Genomic DNA, 21,569 nt, shown 5'->3' with positions numbered 1-21,569 from the left:
CTGCTATTTAACTCCCAATATCCTTCTGAGGGCTTTGTTCTCAAATCTACTAAATCTATTGGAGATTATTTCATTGTCATACCATGACTACAGCTGTCCATACAGTAACACCGATCTCACTAAACTGATATATAGTCTGATTTTTATATGTAATTTCAGGCGATTTGATTTCCAAATTTTACTTAACCTAGCCATTGTCTGATATGCTTTTTTCAATCTTTCACTAAACTATAATTCTAAAGACCTTGTATTAGAGATCATAGATCCTAAATACCTGAATGACTCTACCGTCATTAATCCTTCCTCCTTAATTACACTTAGGTTATAGGTCCATTATTTTAGGTATATACCACGTTACTGTTATCCAGGAAATACTAACAAACTCAAGCAAAGGGCGGAAGCAAGAATCACCTTGGTAATTTATTCTGTCTAGTGACGGATATTTATGTATGCATTTAAGCATGATGGCGCCAGATGACGGTTGGCTATTCCTGTATAAATAAAACATAAAAGGTACTTGTTATTACCAACATTGATGAAACGCCCTTGCAATCGTTTTAGTGTCCCCTGACGATTTTAGGTTTTGTGACGGTGTTTTGCGAACATGACCATTTAAAAAATTTGATCAGTTCGTATTTTCATCGCAGATATTAAATCTTGATTTATTAACTTTCCAAGTTTAACCTTTCTAGTACAGTGGTAACGTGTTCTCCTAGCATTCGCATGACAACTTATCGATCCCCTCCCGGTATCGTGAATTTGAACCTATTTTTGGGGAAACCACTGCCGTGGTTCGGCACCTGAGTGGGGGTTTGAGCTTGCTCGTCTGACGTTCTGGTGAGCATCTATTTTGATGAAACTGCAACTAAAGCGAGACACCTTTAAACGCCAACTTATGTGTTAATTCTGAATTTCCATTATTAATCGTATCTTTTTGTTAATTTGATTAGTTTTACGGCAAAACTGTTGTCCCCCCCCCCTTTTTTTTGGTATATTGTTGGTGAATAATGCATAGCCAAGAGCAGGGTTCCCCAGGAATTCCATTGTTCTTGAAAGTTGCCTTATGAAATATTGTTTTAGGGTAAAAGTTTGTACTACAACTTTATGCTTTTCAGTATTCTGTTTAGTTTTGCTGGAGGACATTATTTCACAATTTCGTAGTTCAGAATTTACAGCAGACGGCTTCATTTCGAGTCGCAAGTTTGATCGTCTCGTTGTAGACGGCTTCTATTTTGTTAGCAAGCATTGCAAGGATTATCTCTCTCTCTCTCTCTCCCTCTCTCTCTCTCTCTCTCTCTCTCTCTCTCTCTCTCTCTCTCTCTCTCTCTCTCTCTCTCTCTCTAATTTAGTTACTTTTGTGCGTTGTCTATATTTGCATTAACACTTCTGATTTGAAAGCCGCTACCATGTTGCAGATCTGCCATTTTATTATGTGCTTCTTCACCGCATATACTGGAGATAAATATATATTATAATTATTGGTGTATATTACTAATTGGTTAAAAGTTATTAAAAGGAAGAACATTGTGAACCTCCGGTTCGTTGCTTCTTATCAAATAGTTTAATAAACTACCCTTTAATATGAAGATGTTGATTTGTGTAGTATATTGGATTTCTGTCTGCACACACACACACACACACACACACACACACACACACACACACACACACATATATATATATATATATATATATATATATATATATATATATATATATATATATATTTAAATATATATATATATATATATATATATATATATATATATATATATATATATATATATATATATATATATATATATATATATATATCACACACACACATACATACATACATACTGAAAACTGTGTGTGTGTGTGTTTAAAAGTTGTTGAAGAAGGTAGTTGGCTTGTTAGATAGATAATGGTCACGGTTCTTCTCAAGTTTTCTCTTAAAATAAGCACTGTTGTTTGGAATTTTACGTGTTATCGATTTATAGTTCACTTGCCGGAAACAGGAGATGCATATTTTTTTTTTTAAATTAATAGTAACTTGGCTATTGCGAATGTGTGCTCGGAAACTTATGCGGCCCTTATGAATGTTGAATCAGCTTCTATAATTGATGAAATGGAAAATCGATAGTATTTCACTAAATAGGGGAGTTTACGGTGAACTTTGAAACGAAGAAAACGGAATTACGCGGGTTTTCTCTTATGCTATGGTTGTGAATGTGTATATTGCCGTTGTTATTTTTCTTAATAATCTAACAAATTGCGTTTACCAATAATGTCTCATTGGAAAGATTGATGTTGTATAGGCAACAATTAGTTAATTGCCAGTTGGCAACTAATCTAACGAGGTTCGCGCCTTTGTTTTAAGGATAATAAACGACTTAAACTGGCAATAAATGACGCAAAGAATGACCATAGCATTGGGATCCGACCGTATTAAAGGCATTCGAGCGTTGACTGCAAAGTGCTCGATCGTCTTTGGACGATGGGATTCTGTCTGTATCTGTCAAAACAATCTAAACTTTTACCAAACTTATATATGTCAGTGGCAGTGTAAAATGGTCCTCAGTGTTGTCGCTGTAGCGTTAGTTTTAGTTAGTTTACAGGCAGTTTTTGCAGCTAGTGAAGTTAACGAGACAATTAATGAGTAAGTTTTAGTTAACTAAACTCTTGGAGATATTTTGCCGATCCGAGTTTAGGCCCTATAGTAGATGTGACTTTTGGATGAGCGTTGTTAAAGTAGCTCATTTGTCAAGCGGTTTAGAATTTATGTGGAAATTACTTTGTTTCTTGACATTGGTTGGCTTGTAAAGTCTTTAGGGTCTATAGCAGTATTACTTAGTCATTATACTTTGTTTTCACATATAGCAATAACCTGAAGTAGAATTTGTAGCCTTGTTCAGTAAGTGTAAGCACCAATACTTTAGGCTACCTTGCGAGAGCTTCACATACGAATTTTTATTGTTTTACATGCTCTATATAATTCCTGGAGAAGCATAATTTGGTATTATTGTATTGTATTACAGGGCAATGTAACTTAGGGACAGGACAGTACAATAATACCGAAAAAGGTATTTTTTTTTTCCCCTAGGTTACATTACCCTGTTATACAGTACAATAATACCCAACTTTTATCCCGTACAAGTCATTACAAATTAGACAGATTAGATGTGCTACAAAATCTAAAGTAATTAGGTCGAAGTTTGTAGAATGGCGAACACACTCGCTAATTAGTTCTATTAGAAATGATAAAGGAACACAAGGTCATGCCTACTTAGGTAAGGTTAGTTGGGGGCATTTTAGGTTAGGTAATAGATTACAACACCACGCTCTCCATTTACTCCCAAATAATGCAATCCTGCAGTTTTCTTCTTGCGCAGTAATTAGGTGGTTATTTAAATTCTGGGAAAGCAATAATTAGCAAGATGTGTTGGGGAAGGGGTTATAAAAAGAAAATAGCTCGGTTTCCTCACCAAACGACTTGGAACTGACATGTCAACAAAGTCAACGAAACAGGATTCTTGATGACAGTGTACTGTACATAAACAGAAGTTCATGATGCCAGCGAATATTTGATATACTGTATATTCAAAAGATACTTAATAAAAAATTGTGATTACTCAAAAGTGTCACTATTTGTAAATTGTATATTTTATGGACACTTTTGAGTAATTAATCCATTTTTAACTAAGCATATTTTGATTATACAGTATATCAAATGTACGCTGGCATCACGAATTCTGTTTGGTTGACTGTGATGACATGTCAGTTCCGAGTCGTTTAGTGAGGAAACAAGAGTTATTTTCTTTTTATAACCCCTTCCCCCTTCCTCAACATATCTTGCTAATTATTGCTTTCCCAGAATTTAAATAACCACCTAATTACTGTGCAAGAAGATGAAAACTGCAGGATAGCATTATTTTGTAGTAAATGGAGAGTGTGGTGTCGTAAACTATTACCTTAGGTTATGCCAAATCACTCAGTAAAATGGGATTGATCTTCACTATTTTAATGCCTGAGCGGACCCATGTCTGGAGATCTACAAATGCTCCAAACACATCCTGGTATTTTTTGTTACTTTGGCTCTCGTTGGATTAGGTGTGGGGTCCAGGTGTGCTTAGCCTCGCCTGTAAGGTAAGGACCAAGTTTACGAGAATAGGCTAGGTTGGAATGAATTCCTGATATTATCCTTGCTACGTTTTTGTGTGTTATACTTGGCACACATGAATTTATAATTTCCAACTGGTCTTGGGGTAATTTGAGCTTATCTGCCATTTCTAACTGATGTAGTACACTCACTTGGGATTTCACCCTCCACAAAACCCCAGTTTCCTACTAGGATTCCATATTAACTTATATATACTGTGTGTATATATTAATTTGTTTGCATGTGCGTGTGGTTAGGGAAACTTTAAATAGGAAAGCTAACCAGTTTGAAAAATATATACTTCATATATTAGGCAGTAAATCAGAGCATTGTTCTCTTGCCCAAATTTCAGTTAATTGGCTTTACCATTCACCTTTTTCAAGTTTTCATTCAATAGTGTTCCTTCTCCAATGTAACTAAATTAATAATATTTGCAAAACACCCATCATTATAGGCTATGAAAGCAGTTAATATTGAAAGATGAATATTGTACCATTATATTTTAATTACAAACTAATTCATATAGATGGCTGCAAGCTAGATAAATATTTAAATTTTTAATAATGTAATGTAAACTTGTTACCATGTTTGAAGAAAGTAGTGTTGCAGTAAAATGTATGCATTTTAACCTAACCTAGTGTCTTGTTGGATACATCTTAACCTAACCTAGGTTCCCATATAAAACTTAGGCCATCTTTTAACTTTTCACATAAGTATTGCAATGACAAATTAAAGGTTGTAACCTAACCTGACATGATCTAGGTTATAGTGCTGGACACGCTCTAACCTTACGTGAAACTTCCATTGTTGATTTTCAAGATACTGTTTATACTGTTGTGAGAGATTCAGTGTACAAGAACTAAAGGGTTGATTTTTTCACTAAAGTAAAGGTATACTGTACTCTAGTTTATACTCTACTTATTAATTGGCTTTTATAAAATGATGGTGTGTTGTAACTACTTTTCATTTTCAGTACATTCATATGGATTATATTAGTCACCGTATAGGGTGAAAATTCAACCTTCGTAAAAAATCGACTTTTATTCGGTATCTTGGAACTAATTAACGACGTACAGTACTGTAGGATAATCTTAAAGATTCTTAACGTAAACCACTTTAGACTGCTCTTACTGTAATTGGATTTATGTATGAATTGGGTTTCCAAATATAATAATAAGCAATCATAGCAGTAGAGTCTGGCCCTTAGGTCGAGCAATGACACTATCGCAGCGGTGTCCACCAATTAAAATTCGACCAACTGAGTTAAGAATTAAATTGCACTAGAAATTGTAAGGAAAAGCCATTTTTAGAATACTACTCACAAGTTCTTATCATCTTTTGCATTCAGATCTTCCAAGACCACCATCCTGCTACCAAACACTCACACACCTAAGGGGGGCAGTCTGTTATGATGTGACGTTTTAAGTTTTGGCTTCATCTTTTTTTTTATTTTTTTATACATTCTGCTTTCAACATTCATTCTCAAAGTAATTTTGTGATACTGTACATCTTAAATATAAGGCCTCTACATGACTTGAACTTGTTACTGCCAGTTATATTGTTGTGTATAAAGGATCTTTGAAAAAAGATCCTAGGGGATCTAGAATAAATGGCTGCATCATTTTGGTTATTGGCCTTTCCTCCTGGTGGTATTGAAATGCTACAAGTATTACGGGTGTGTTAACAACAGATATACTTAAAGTGGTAAAGGATAAAAAATAGTTATGCATGATTTAAAATTATATTATTGGTGGAGCAGGCATACACCAAATTTCCCCCTTTGCAAAATATTCACACAAGTAATAAAAAATCTAGGAATCTAAAAGAAATCCAGTTAATAAACTGAAAATTTGAAAAAAATAATGTATCCTTTTCACCTTGAACCTCTGAATACTTTTTTAAAGGGAACGTAAATGCAGTTGTTTTATCATTGCATGGGCCATATGAAGTTCTTTGCTTTGACCAAAGTTTGTCTTAGTTAGTGTACTGTATTATAGATTGTAATATGATGCCAAAGCAATAGGCTAGTCACTGATAAATTTAGACTAGCATTGGTTCTGTATTTCAGACAGTGTGGACTGGCATAATTTTTCCCATTCAGTGGGCTTTTTTTTTTTTTTTTTTTTTTTTTTTTACCTTATTTTTCATTGTTTTTTTCCCGGACCCCTTATTAAATTTAATTGTTTGTACAGTTCAGTAAAGTAGTTAATTTGCTTGACTCCTTGGAAAAATAAGCTAATACTGTAACATAGTGACTCCCTTTTTGGCACCATCATTCTGATTGGAATATTAAAAGGTGAAGTATCTTGAGCCCAACCTCATATAATACTTCATGCATTCTGGTAAGCAAGCTTTGCAAGTCCTGTTGTGTTCTGCTAACCCTTTTACCCCCAAGCTATTTGGAACTTTCCAACCCTTAACCCCCAGGCGTTTTCTTTTTCAAGCACATTTTGCAATATATATTTTTAAAACTGCTCTAACAGCCTTAATTTTCATCATAGAGAGGTCAGGTTGGTGTCATTCTTTTGGAAAATGCCTGAAGTTTCTTATAAAGTTATGAAAAATATGCAAAAATGTAAATAGCTGTTTTTTGCAAGGACGTACTGGTACGTCCATGGGGGTAAAGGGATGGTTTTTGTGAAACGTACCAGTACGTCCATTGGGGGTAAAAGGGCTAATAAGGACAGCGTCATTAGTATACTCAGGTCAGCTAATTTCCTGTTACCAATCCAGTCCAATCCTTCCCTGCCATTCCCAACTGTTCTATGCTAATAGACATTACAAATTCTTTGAATGCTCTTGTTTCTATGATTCTATATGCATTATACTGTATTATTGCTGTAATTAATTTTATTCTCGGGTATATTTTTTCAGACATTAGTAGGCTTTTACTGATTGTCTGGTTTAAAAGTTAATATTTAATGTTTCTGCAATGTATGGTAATTGCTTAGGTAATAAACAGTAACACACTTGAAAATATCTTGTGTCACGGTTACTGCTGTGTTTACTTTAAAAAAGTACGTTTGTTAGGTTATTTTATGGCAAGAGTTAATAGCATGAAATGTGTATGCCCTCTCTTCTTAAACAAATACCTATCAATAGACTATTCAATAAGTGGTTCCAATATTATTTCGTACTCATGAATCACTGGAAAGTACGGTACAGTACTGTATGTGTATATGCAACTTGAATAATTTTTATTTTGTAAGAAAAATATGTATATATTTAGTGACTGAAGTTGTCATTGGGATTTTGGTGTTAACTTACAATGTGTAAAGTTGTGATAAAATTGTGAAAGGGTTAAGTATTTTTTAACTAAATCAGTGTGGTATGGGAAAAGCAACGTGAATGCACTTATCCTGAAAGAGGGACGAGTTTAATAGATTGGGTTAACCTGTTATATTCGCATTTAATTGGACAGATAAAAGACTTGTAAGGTAAGCAGTATGTCTTGGCAGATAATGATAGCATATGTTTTAGAAAGTCATATATTTGCTGTATTCATGGGCTTTTTTATCATGTTCTGATAATTTTATTTTTTTAAGCCATTTCCAGTTTTCATTAACTGTTTGTTCAACTTTCAATTTTTATAATTACTTTGATATTGAAATTACAAATTGCTAAATCTTTAAATTATTCTCTCACACAGTTTACCCGGTGGTGTGTCAGGAGTGCCAAATGGAGCAGGTATACCAGGTCTTCCTGGGAGCTTCCCAGCTCCGGGAATTCCACCACCCGAAGCTGAAGAAGAGGAGGGTGAAGGATATTGCCAGGTACGTATCTTTTTTCCTCGGTGCTATTGTAGATAAAATTATACAGTTCAGTCTCATTAGATCTTTTAAATACATGTACCATAATTATTTTTGTATGAAATGTTCTGGTTTTGGCCAAGTATCTTTAATATTCTGCCAAGATTTGAGTTTTTACTGGTTCTTAGTTATTATTAAAAGTTAGTATTATGCTGCCATAACCTTGTATTAGTCTACCAAAATGTATATCTTTTTTATATTACATTATTCAAATTGATACAAATACCCTTATCTAGCATGGGACTGTAGAAAGAAGCGTATGATAAAACCCCAAAATTAATATCTGGTAATTGTAAATGATATTGCAGGTATACAGGGGAGCAACTTGTAGTGGATTCATAGGCAATCGATCTGTGTACATTCGTTCTCCACGTCACTTGGCTGACATGGAAAAACGACTGGCAACGGCAATTACTGTAATCATCCATTCCAAGTAAGTTGGATCCAGCTTCTTAGCATTGCTGCTAATTTGGATTTAGGTTTTTCAAAATAAAGAAAATGGATCAGAGGGAAATTTGGAGAATTCATCATTTTATAACATTTTGTCAGTTGTTTTTCTGATAGAAGAATTATCATGTACAATAGAAATATCAGTGTGTTTTGCATTCTTTTAAAAGTGGTTGTTTCAAATCAGGCAATCAGGACGTTATGTTGGAATGCAAGGGGACCTTGGGATACCTAATAAGAGTACACACAGTGTGCGTTTACCATTCCTTGTATTCCAATGGAAAACTTTAATTGTATTCATTGGCATACTGTATAAGATACTCTATTTTTTTCAGTGATTTATCTGCAAAATGTGAAGACTATGCCATCAAGTCTCTCTGTTATGCTGCTCTTCCCCTTTGCAATGAAAACAAACCTAATCCGGAACCCCGTCGGTTGTGTCGTGAGGAATGTGAAATTCTGGTAAGTTGCTTTATTCATAAGGATGTTTTTGTGAAGAAATTCAGTCACTATTTTACAGCTTGAAAGGAAGATGAACAAGATATCATATGAGAGCAAACATCTATTTGAATAGTGCCCTTGTATAACTTTTATTTTCTTTTTATGTAAATTGTGTTCTCAAAACATCATTCTTAAACAAAGTTATTTAATTCTCATTAAATTGTCTAATGCTGTATGTTTTTTTATTGTTACATTAGTCTTGTGACATAAATAATTATTTCATGAAATGTATTACGTCTTGATGTACTGTATTGGATTATTTTGATGAGACTATATTGAGTGAAGCAGTGATGCACATCTATTTAGTGTCCTATGTATTTTATAATATATTACGATATTATCAAAAGCTGTAAGATATGGAGGGCAAAGGATTTGTTTTTCATACTGTGACGAAGTGTTATTGACTTAGAAATTTTTATAATTGTGTAACTGAAAATACATTTTTAATGCTAATTTTATCATCTTCCTTTTTTATCAGTGTAAGTGTTGTTAAAAAATTAAGGCCAAATAATCATGAATATATTTCTTATTACAGGTAAATGATGTTTGTAGAATGGAATACGTTATTGCCAAACAACACCAGCTAATTGGACGACAACTCCCAATTCCTGATTGTGAAGATCTCTCTCCAATTACCTCTCCTGAACACCATTCTTGTATTCGTTTAGGAGTACAGAGTGAACCATTGGTGGAGGGTATGTTGCACCATATATTCTAAAGAAAAACTGTAAAGTAAAAGAATATCTCCTATTCTTTTTATGCACAATTTGGAAAATATTAAAGTGACACTGATCTGTTAAAAGTGAACTTTGTATTGTATGAAATGGTTTTTTTATGTTAAATTTAATTTTTTCTATTTAAGTAGATGAGAAGTGCTATGTGGGAAACGGTGAGAGTTATCGAGGAACTGAGAGCCGCACAGTATCTGGTCGCATCTGCGAACCTTGGAGTGAGAACCAGTTATATGTTCGAACAGCTGATTTTCCTGAACTTATTGGAGGACATAATTACTGCCGCAATCCAAGTCGATCTGAAGACCAACCTTGGTGTTTTGTTGCGAATGAACGCTCTGTCACCCGTGAAGTTTGTGCTGTTAGTGTTTGCAGTAAGTATAAAGTTCCTGTTTTGTTTTTGTAGCACAATAATTTTGGTGAAAAGCAAAATAAAGTAATAGCTTGGACATAGGAAAAAATATCAGGTGTACAGTTTTGTATATTACTTTGGAGACTGGATACAATATTTGAAGTGGTAGAATTCTTTGATGAACTGTATTTTATAACTCTTAGGTTTTGATAAGATATCAGATTAGTAAATAAATACATTTGCATTAATGAAACCTAGCTAGCAGTATCTGAAAAATTGTGGAAATCACTCCAGTCAAAGGATACCCCACTGAAAGATATATTTTGGGTCTAATAGCTAAAGTATCTCTTAAGAGGCACTGTTCAGCTTTTATCAAAATAGTTATTTTGGAGTTAGTTCTAACCCCTACTTTTTTGTTTCGCTATAATTTTTTTCATTTAAAAACTATTTGAAAGAAAATTCTTTGCTCTAAATATTGTACATTGGAAATTTTCTTAGCCGTTTGATTTTTTTATATGCATTATTGTATCAATATAGAAGACAAAGAAATACAATGAATATAATTTGGAGGGATGTTATTTACGATACCACCGAGAAAGGAACAAAACAGAGTGAATCATAGATAATTGTGGTGTTACAGTAAATGGGATACAGTGCTAAAATAAATGTTTCCCACAAATTCTTGAAGAAAAAGTAAGTAAATAGGTACCCTTGTCAGACAGGATGTGTAAGGGGCCGGATGCGATTGGGTTAAATATATGAAAAGTACGTTTTAGAATTAAAACATTGTTCCATTATAAAAACTATTTGAAACATGAAATACAGTATAGAATATTCTCATAAATTTTAATACCGGTAAAAATTGTTACGTACTGTACAATATTTAGCAATAAAAAGCTATAAAGTATTTTTCTGATAAAAAATTTCTATGCTTCTGATGAATTTGATGCACAAGTAATGCACTGTACATCATAGATTACATTTTATAAGCAAATTCTTCTACACTTGCATATATAATTCAAGAAAATTAATTATAAGAGACAGAAAAAGCTAGCTAGGCTCAAGAACAGTACAGTGTAACACAGTAGATACTTTTGCAATATTTCACTTAGAGCAATACATGAGTGAATATTTTATTGTAATTTTGTACCTTCATACAAAAATTTGTAGTTTCAAAATCTTTCATTCTTTAATAATTTGCAGGTGACAACACGTGGGTGTACATCTTAGTCGTTGCTATTGTTGGTGGAACAGTGATTCTTTCTTTGGTGATTGCCCTTTGTATGATGCGAAGAGCCAAGTCCCCAAAGCAACCTTCACCAAAAGCAAAAACAGTGGAACTGAATGCCCTTCTTCCCAAACAACAGCAGTTGAGGGCTCGGGAATTTCCTTTGGCCAATGTTAGGTTTATGCAGGAGTTGGGAGAAGGTGCTTTTGGTAGGTAACATGCTGATTTGTAGGGTATAAGTATTTCATTAATACTTACTTACATTTTTGTTAGTATGCATCACAAAATACTGTCTATATTTTTCTAATTGTTTGCATTTTTCAGACAAAATAATTTCCAGAATTGTAAATATTCTGATTACTTTGATGTATGAATTTAGCGTTAATAATACATTTTATTTTAAGGAGATAAAGTGAATCTAATGATTTAATGAAATGTGGTATTGGAAAGATTTTTTTGAACTTAAATGAATTCTTCATTTTATAAAGTGAAGCTACTCCATTCTAATGAGAATTCTTTCTATAGATTGTGAACTTTTTATATATTTGTGCAGTAAATATGTACTGTATGTATATATGTCATAGGATGTATTTCATTTTCTGTAGTGGACCATTAGTGCAGTCATTATTTTCAATAGTTTTAAAAGACTTTATTCAGTTTTGCATACTCGGCAGACCTAAAAGATTTATTCTTTGGAGTGAATGTTGTACTCTTAGGGCCAGTTTGAAAGTGTAAAGGAAAAGTATAAAAAGTAGATGGCAAACTATATGCAGTTTGGCATTTCAGGAACTATTCTACAAGTCTTTATAAAACACTGTTCAAAGTAATTCAGTAAGCACTCCCTTAGTGGAGTTTTGATTTGGAGGAAAAGCATATTTTGGAGGTATTTGTGGACTTTTACACCCTTAAAGTTGGCGACTACTGTGTTACTTAATAAATAATAAGTGTTATCCTATACTGGCTTTTTGTAGATTAGGACAAGAATTTACTGTAAGCTGTGTACCACAAAATAAGTTGCAATAACTTTGATTAATGTTTTCTGATCGTGAAATATTTCTTCTAAACTAGAGCTAAAACACATTCTCTTGTACATAACCCAGTTTTCAACTTATTTTCCATTTTTTTAAGTTTTGCAAATTTTATAAATTATTGTACAGTAGTTTTGTAATTTCAATTAAATTTTTAGGTAAGGTGTATAAAGGAGAACTGCAAGGCATGAGCCCAGATGGTACCTCTGTATTAGTAGCCATCAAGACGCTGAAAGAAAATGCTACTGCTAAAACTCGTCAAGATTTTCACAGAGAAGTTGAACTGATGACAGACCTGCGTCACCCTAACATTGTCTGCCTTCTGGGAGTTGTAATGAAAGATGAGCCAATGTGCATGTTATTCGAACATATGTCCCAGGTTTGTTCTTGAGAATTATAATTTTCCTCTACAGTATTTGTGATAGTAATGAGTCATGTAGTATCCAAATTTTTCCAAAGTATGTCTATAGCACGAGTCGCCCGTTCTTCCTGAAGTGGCTTGTGATTAAGAATTCTTATGCAGTGTTGTACTAGATTAATTTGACTGTTCATAAGTGCACATCCATAGAAAATTTATACATATGAAATGATAATATGCAGTGCTGTTTTAGATTGGTTAGTCTGTCATTAACAGGTTGATTTTTTGTTTCATGCAGCAGTTATCTGAGATTATGAATATATTAAACTTACAAGTATGTTTAGTATTATAAAGTGGATTGTAATTATTTGATATTTAAGCATTATTAGTGGCTTACTTGCATTATCATTATAATTTTATGGCATATAAAGCACCACTTACATTATAAAAATGTGCACTTTTCAAAATTTTAGTTTATTAGTTTTAACAAAGCAATAGGTAGGGTATTGAAGTACAGTACTTGGAAAATATTTGGAAATATCTGAATAATTAAATGGCTTTGTAATAAGAATTGATATATTCTGTTATGTTTTAGGTTATATTTTGAAGTGAAATTTTTGGTTATGACCTTCCAGGGTGACTTGCACGAGTTCCTGATATCTCATTCACCAAGGTCAGACGTTTCGGCTTGCAGTGATGATGGCATGTCTCAAGTGGTATTGGAGCAGCCAGATATGCTCGTCATTGCTACACAGATTGCTGCTGGTATGAGATTATTTTCTTATTGTTTAGCAGTTACTGGAATTTTTATAAAGGATCACATTGTTTGTGTTAATTTGAATGGTTCCAGTTTTTTAAAAGCTGAGGTTTTCTTATGAATTTGGAAGGTTTTATTGGGAGAATTCTCACCTCAAAGTTGTATGTAACAGACATTCAACATGCAAAACAATACTCTTGCAACTTCACACTAGTAGTCTTAATGCTTTCATAGGCGAATCTTAAAACTCTATCCTTACGAGCGTAGGAAGAAATGTTCATGCAATAAGAATAGATATTACCTTCTGCTCTTGAGTTATTAAAGCACTTATTCATCATGGATTTAACTGATCCTACTTTTCAGTCAAGTATTTGGTGTTTGTTTAGGTAGCCTCATATAATGAAGTACATTTGTAGAAAGACATGGCTTCTGAAATTCTCTCCAAACAAGAATCACATTTAATTTTGATTGTTGAAACTTGGTGTATTTTAATGATCCTATAAGTAATATTTAATTAATTTTGCAGGCATGGAGTATTTGGCAAATCATCACTATGTTCATCGAGACCTGGCTTCTCGTAACTGCCTTGTTGGAGAAAATCTTACTGTGAAGATATCTGATTTTGGCCTTTCCCGTGATATATATTCTTCAGATTATTATAGGTAGGTGTATTTGCAGTCATTTTACTCTAATATGTTATTGGTTACAATCTTAAAAATATGGGCAACATTTATTAAAGAATTCTTTTATTGTCTCTAAAATTTTCGTCATGCTCTTTTACATTTAAAAAAATTTATTTGAATTACCGTTTACTTTTGCAGCCTCTGTATTTTGAAATTTATTTGAATTAACGTTTACTTTTGCAGCCTTTGTATTTTGAAAGGCATTGATAGTATTTTATCTGCTCTTAGGTAGTAGGCATCAGGTTGAGATTTGTATCTCGCCATTGATTTGTGAGGGATAATACCATCAATAGAAACCAGTGAGTTTTCCTTATTATTAGTAGCTAAGCTACAACCCTGGTTGGAAAAGCAGGATGCTTTAGGCCCAGGGGCTCCAACAGGGAAAAATAGCCCAGTGAGAAAGGAAATATGGAAATAACTAAACTATATGAGAAATAATGAACAATTAAAATAAAATATTTTAAGAACAGTAACATTGAAACAGGTCTTTCGTATATACATACATATACATAAGGCACTTCCCCCAATTTTGGGGGGTAGCCGACATCAACAAGAACAAAACAAAAAAGGGGACCTCTACTCTCTATGTTCCTCCAGCCTAACCAGGGACTCAGCCGAGTTCAGCTGGTACTGCTAGGGTGCCACAGCCCAACCTCCCACATTTCCACCACAGATGAAGCTTCATACTGCTGAGTCCCCTACTGCTGCTACCTCCGCGGTCATCTAAGGCACCGGAGGAAGCAGCAGGGCCTACCGGAACTGCGTCACAATCGCTCGCCATTCATTCCTATTTCTAGCACGCTCTCTTGCCTCTCTCACATCTATCCTCCTATCACCCAGAGCTTTCTTCACACCATCCATCCACCCAAACCTTGGCCTTCCTCTTGTACTTCTCCCATCAACTCTTGCATTCATCACCTTCTTTAGCAGACAGCCATTCTCCATTCTCTCAACATGGCCAAACCACCTCAACACATTCATATCCACTCTAGCCGCTAACTCATTTCTTACACCCGTTCTCACCCTCACCACCTCGTTCCTGACCCTATCTACTCGAGATACACCAGCCATACTCCTCAGACACTTCATCTCAAACACATTCAATTTCTGTCTCTCCATCACTTTCATTCCCCACAACTCCGATCCATACATCACAGTTGGTACAATCACTTTCTCATATAGAACTCTCTTTACATTCATGCCCAACCCTCTATTTTTTACTACTCCCTTAACTGCCCCCAACACTTTGCAACCTTCATTCACTCTCTGACGTACATCTGCTTCCACTCCACCATTTGCTGCAACAACAGACCCCAAGTACTTAAACTGATCCACCTCCTCAAGTAACTCTCCATTCAACATGACATTCAACCTTGCACCACCTTCCCTTCTCTTACATCTCATAACCTTACTCTTACCCACATTAACTCTCAACTTCCTTCTCTCACACACCCTTCCAAATTCTGTCACTAGTCGGTCAAGCTTCTCTTCTGTGTCTGCTACCAGTACAGTATCATCCGCAAACAACAACTGATTTACCTCCCATTCATGATCATTCTCGTCTACCAGTTTTAATCCTCGTCCAAGCACTCGAGCATTCACCTCTCTCACCACTCCATCAACATACAAGTTAAACAACCACGGCGACATCACACATCCCTGTCTCAGCCCCACTCTCACCGGAAACCAATCGCTCACTTCATTTCCTACTCTAACACATGCTTTACTACCTTTGTAGAAACTTTTCACTGCTTGCAACAACCTTCCACTAACTCCATATAACCTCATCACATTCCACATTGCTTCCCTATCAACTCTATCATATGCTTTCTCCAGATCCATAAACGCAACATACACCTCCTTACCTTTTGCTAAATATTTCTCGCATATCTGCCCAACTGTAAAAATCTGATTCATACAACCCCTACCTCTTCTAAAACCACCCTGTACTTCCAAGATTGCATTCTCTGTTTTATCCTTAATCCTATTAATCAGTACTCTACCATACACTTTTCCAACTACACTCAACAAACTAATACCTCTTGAATTACAACACTCATGTACATCTCCCTTACCCTTATATAGTGGTACAATACATGCACAGACCCAATCTACTGGTACCATTGACAACACAAAACACACATTAAACAATCTCACCAACCATTCAATTACAGTCACACCCCCTTCCTTCAACATCTCAGCTTTCACACCATCCATACCAGATGCTTTTCCTACTCTCGTTTCATCTAGTGCTCTCCTCACTTCCTCTATTGTAATCTCTCTCTCATTCTCATCTCCCATCTTTCGTATATAAACTATAAAAAGATATTTCTGTCAGCCTGTTCACCATAAAAAACATATGCTGCAAGTTTAAACTTTTGAAGTTCTACCGATTCAACTACCCAATTAGGAAGATCATTCCACAACTTGGTCACAATAAGAATAAAACTTAGAATACTGTTTAGTATTGAGCCTCATGATGGAGAAGGCATGACTATTAGAATTATCTGCAAACTTAGTATTAAGAACAGGATGGAACTGTCTGGGAGGAAGTGAATGTAAAGGATGGTCGGAATTATGAAAAATCTTATGCAACATGGATAATGAGCTAATTGAATGATAGTGGCATAGATTAATATATAGATCAGGAATAAAGGAATTTAATAGACCATAAGCTCCTGTCCAATAAATTAAGGTGAGAATCTATAGTTGAAGACCAGACAGGAGAACAATACTCAAAACAAGTTAAAATGAAAGAATTAAAACACTTCTTCAGAATAGATTGATCACTGAAAATCTTACAAGACTTTCTCAATAAGCCAATTTTTTGTGCAATTGAAGAAGATACAGACCTAATACATTTCTCAAAAGTAAATTTGCTGTCGAGAATCCCACCTAAAATTTTAAAAGTTAAAGAATCGTTATCAATACTGAGTTCCAGATGTTGAGGAGCCACTGTCCTCTACCTACTTACAATCATACTTTGAGTTTTGTTAGGATTCAACTTCATGCCCCATAATTTGCGCTATGCACTAATTTTAGATAAGTCTCTGTTGAGGGATTCAGCAACCCCAGATCAGGAGATGGAATTAATGCAGTATAGCATCATCTGCATATGCAACAAGCTTGTTTTCTCGGCCAAACCGCATGTCATGTGTATATAGTATGAAAAGTAATGGGCCAAGAAAACTACCTTGAGGAACATCGAGTATCACATTCCTATACTCACTATGGTGCCCATCAACAGCAACTCTTTGCAATCTATTACTTAAAAATTCAATAGTGATGCTAAGATAAGACTCGCCCACTCCCAGCTGTTTTGAGTTTGAAAACAAGGGCCTCATGATTAACATGGTCAAAGGCAGCACTAAATCGAGGCCAATCATACAAACTTCCTGACCACAATCATGTGATTTTTGTAGAACATTGGAGATTGTAAGAGGGGCATAACATGCTCGAAGGTCTTTACAAAAGCGAAATTGCGAACTAGAGAACATTAATACCTTCAGCAAACCTAAAGACGTTTTGCCCAAAGATGTTGAAAAACTTTTTTTAATAAGTTCCTGGGTATTTATGTTGAATTGTTTATTCTGTCTTAACAGCCATTTTGCCTAAGTTTGCAGAATTCATAGCTCGTAATCTTATGCAGGCCATGATTCCAATCTAATTGTTTGTCTTGGTATATTTTTTGATGACTTCTCAAGACCTGCACAAATAAGTCTCTTTTTTCCTTGCTATGAACATTACCTCTATAATCAGTTTCCCTTTCACATAACAGATCTGATAATTGTTAAATTTAAGCTTATATTAACTCTGCCTCCAGCTTCATCTCCCATAAATTTTTAATGTCAAATGATTGTACTACTTACATCGTAGTGCATCACTTTTTTTGTTAGTAAAGATATGCTATAATTCCATTTTTCCTAATTTTCTCATAAGAGGTTTATTGCCCACCTCAAAGAATTTTTAGTACTGCCGACAATGAGGTGCACAGGGCACACAGTAAACAACACTCCTTTGCTGGGAAGCTGTTTTGGATTCTTGATATTTTTCATCATAGCCCTTCTAATCTCTAAGATGTCAAATTCTTTATTAATTTCCCCACTATGTCAGCATCCTCCAGGTTAATTTTCTTTCTTTTCTCTCTAAATTCTAAAAGCACTGCCACTATCTATTGATTTTTGGCTTTTCAACCATTAATTACCAATTCTGATTCTCAGTTTTTGGTATCCATATTTTCACTTAATATCTGAGGATTGTTCTTCATTCTCCTTTTTGACAGTTAGCATATTTTTTATACTTTTTTTTTATTGGTTCCCCTCTTCAACCTGTTTCTATCAACTCAATTCATGGTAACTAATCAGTGATATTTTAAGTATTCCTTGCCTGGTATAAAAGTGAATTGTTTTCCTTGTATGTAGTTTTTAATTTTATTTTTAAATTTTCCAGTAGGTAGTTATAATCCTCCATGGGCAGCTTAAAAACTTGATCAGCATCATTAATCATTGGCCCAGCAAAAATCAATGTTCTTCTATTATATCATCAACTGAGAACCTGTGCATCCTCATATCTATGAATTCTTTTAAAATGCATTCTTTTCTACATTTATTCTTTTTCTTCATCTCTTTGTTTTGTAGTTTTGTCCCTAATTAGTATGCCAAATCCAATTATGCCTTCAAATTTTTACTATTAAAATTTGTGTCACATTAGTTAACTTTATTTTTGCACTTTTTTATTTAACTGTGTACACATTGTACATTTAGATATAAATACAGTACAATTATATATTAGTAGAATGGAAGGTTTTTAACTTTTAAGTAGCTTCACTGAATTGAAGAGAAGGGGAGGAAGGCAAAGTCAAGTACCTAGATGCATGCATGCCACTACACGAATATATTCAGAAAATTTAATAGTAGATGGCTCTTTGAATTAGCATTTCAGGCTTTTTCCAGTCTTTTGAGCCACATCATATTTTATTGAAAACTGCTTGACAGGCACTTTCACAAGTCTCATGAAGATAGAATTAAAAACCTCTTGTACTAGGTAGTGTAATATAGTAGGAGGGCCCAAATGAGCTCAAAATAATTTCCCATAGAAATATGAGACCCCAAAAGGTTGCACTTCCTAATTGGGTAGCAGTATCCGTGTAACTGCTTATAGTGTTTTTGCAGTGTCCCTTTTGGTTCCTATTTGCATCCACTTTTAAGCCTTCTGCTTGACCTCTATTCTAGCCTCTCTTGCATTTTGTTTCATAGTGCAAGAGTGGTTTTTCCACTAGTTGTACCTCTTCTGTAATGGCTAATTCCATAAATATGCCAATCTTCCACAGGGGCAGTTGATAAGACATGTCATTTAGATGTAGTCTCATCTTGATTTTGTTCTCATATGTTTACTACTTCTCCACCAGATTCTCTAGAATGTCATATCCCTTACTAAGCATTATGGAGCAGCCACAGGATTCTTTACATAAAACAGTACTGTACTTCTTTCTTTTCATCTGCTGCTTCATAAGGTTTTCCAAGTACCTTTTAACCCCTTTACTATAAGGCCGCGAATCCGCTACTCAAGCTATATAAGAGATATGTCACCATCGAATATACTTGCTCACTTTATAATAACCTACATTTCCTTGTTTATTTGTTTTACTTTCGATTACAGAATAAATTTTTCAGAAGTTTGCTTTTATTTTCCATTGTATTTCACTCTGAAAAAACAATTTTTTTCCAATTAATTTTTCCATTCATTGTGAAGTAATTGTAAAATAATTTCGAGAAATATTTTTTCTAATTTATTAAAAATACTTTATATTCATTGAAGTGACTATAGTATGCTATTCCGTAATAATTCCACAATAAATAGCCGTTGAAAGATAAAAAACTACTCGTCAGTAATAATGGACTTTACGTTATAAAGAAATATATTGGAAATATCCATTTGTTTCCTTTTTCACAAGAAGTATTCTATACTGTATAATTTATAAAAAGAGAGAGAGAGTTTATATAAATTTAGTTCACTATACATAAGGTTTGTTCTGTCATTCCATCGTGTGTGTGACTGTCACTGTGAACTGAATCATTCCTGTTTTGGGTATTTCAAGGGCTTGGAAATAGAGACCGTGCATGTAGGAACATGACGATTAATGCGTAGAATGGCAGTAAATGGAAATAATGACAATAGGCCAAGTTTTACTTGTGAAAACAATGAACAATACTGTACTAAAGTGAAATACAGTATATAAGACATGAAGATTATGATATTTTGTAGAAATGGTAGTTGAGAAAAAAGGAATGAAATAAGAAAAAACAAATCTCGTGTCAACAACTTGCTTTACTGTTAAACATTTTGCTTACATTGTGGGTGGGAGTTGGAGTCGGAAAATTAAAGAACACTATGTATGTAATGTCTGTGATTTGAACATATATGCCGACATAGAAATACACTAAAATAGACTTTATTCACATGAATAAAGACTAGAATCGCAAGTATTTCTGTTGGTGGTGAAGTGAGATGTAAGGATCCCTATGTCTCTAAGCTGGGGGTGTCTGGATGGGGCTTGAGTAATGCCTCAAGTAAGAAATGTTACCATTGGCCAGTGTGTGTGGTGTGATTCTACTATGGTAACATAAAAACAGACTAAAATAGCTCTTACATAATGAGAAATAAAGGCTAGAATCCCTAAGACTTCTTTGGATGACTGAAGAAAGGAGGAGTGGCTAATATTAGGGAGGAGATTTTTTTTTTTAAATTTCCTGAATAGAGTGATATGCGACCATGTCCTATATACTATTTTGTAGGATATATGATCAATTTCAACCTTCATATGGCTTACATTTGCTGCTTGTAATGATGATGATGATAATAATATGACGTATCAGGACGCCTCTGTCTTTATCAACAGGCATGGTTTTGTATTATGACTATATCATGGTAGCGTAGGGGTGAAGTTGGAAAGCAAGTAATGTGGCATACCTATGAAGTATAGTCATTTTAATTTTTCCCATACTAATTTAACAAGCAGGATATGCAATGGTTATGCCGTTCTCTTTAGGTATGAGGTTTAATGCATATCCCATGGTACTGCAACCATTTTTCTTGAATGCGGTGATAATAAAGAATTCAATTTGGAAGAATGCCAAATGTTACCGATTCCTCTCTTTCTTCACAGAGTAAAGGTATTGTTAAGAATTTTTGTAATCTCTGCTGCCTACGTGAAATCGAGTGATCTACCTAGTTCTCGAATACTTTTTAGAAATTCTAGTCTTCTTGTGGAGGTTTTCTCTTGGAAAGGCTCTAATTAAACTGCTGTACCTTCTTACATTTCTGATTATGGATTGCCTATCCTTCATAAGTTCTCACCAAGGGAGACTTTTATTTTAGATGCTCTACTAACATTTGTGTAATCCATGAAGTACTTTACTAAATAAAAATTACTTTCCTGGATTGAGCATTTGCATTTCGTGAAGTGCGTGTTGGTATGATTTTTGTTTATTGTTCTCGGAAACAAATTACTACTTGTAAATTATATTGATTAAAA

At 34.3% G+C, this 21,569-nt stretch overlaps 1 protein-coding gene across 3 annotated transcripts in view; it reads left to right on the top strand.

Moving 5' to 3' along the window:
- Window positions 1-2,492: 2,492 nt before the first annotated feature.
- LOC137615220 (inactive tyrosine-protein kinase transmembrane receptor ROR1-like) overlaps window positions 2,493-21,569 on the top strand; it is a 30,340-nt gene continuing 11,263 nt past the window's right edge. Inside the window, exons 1-10 of one of the 3 annotated variants that reach the window (XM_068344900.1) lie at window positions 2,493-2,641; window positions 7,791-7,914; window positions 8,259-8,383; window positions 8,733-8,859; window positions 9,434-9,593; window positions 9,761-10,003; window positions 11,185-11,418; window positions 12,396-12,616; window positions 13,231-13,360; window positions 13,879-14,014. In XM_068344900.1, coding sequence (XP_068201001.1) covers window positions 2,553-2,641; window positions 7,791-7,914; window positions 8,259-8,383; window positions 8,733-8,859; window positions 9,434-9,593; window positions 9,761-10,003; window positions 11,185-11,418; window positions 12,396-12,616; window positions 13,231-13,360; window positions 13,879-14,014 — 1,589 coding nt within the window. In that variant the 5' untranslated portion in view covers window positions 2,493-2,552. Of the gene's footprint in view, window positions 2,642-3,979; window positions 4,129-7,790; window positions 7,915-8,258; window positions 8,384-8,732; window positions 8,860-9,433; window positions 9,594-9,760; window positions 10,004-11,184; window positions 11,419-12,395; window positions 12,617-13,230; window positions 13,361-13,878; window positions 14,015-21,569 lie in introns of those variants that run through there. The other 2 variants (XM_068344899.1, XM_068344897.1) reach the window with 2 other exon arrangements.

Source organism: Palaemon carinicauda, chromosome 21 (genome assembly GCF_036898095.1).
Source record: "Palaemon carinicauda isolate YSFRI2023 chromosome 21, ASM3689809v2, whole genome shotgun sequence".
Taxonomy (NCBI): Eukaryota; Metazoa; Arthropoda; class Malacostraca; order Decapoda; family Palaemonidae; genus Palaemon; species Palaemon carinicauda.
This window is presented reverse-complemented; position numbering and strand designations above follow the sequence as displayed.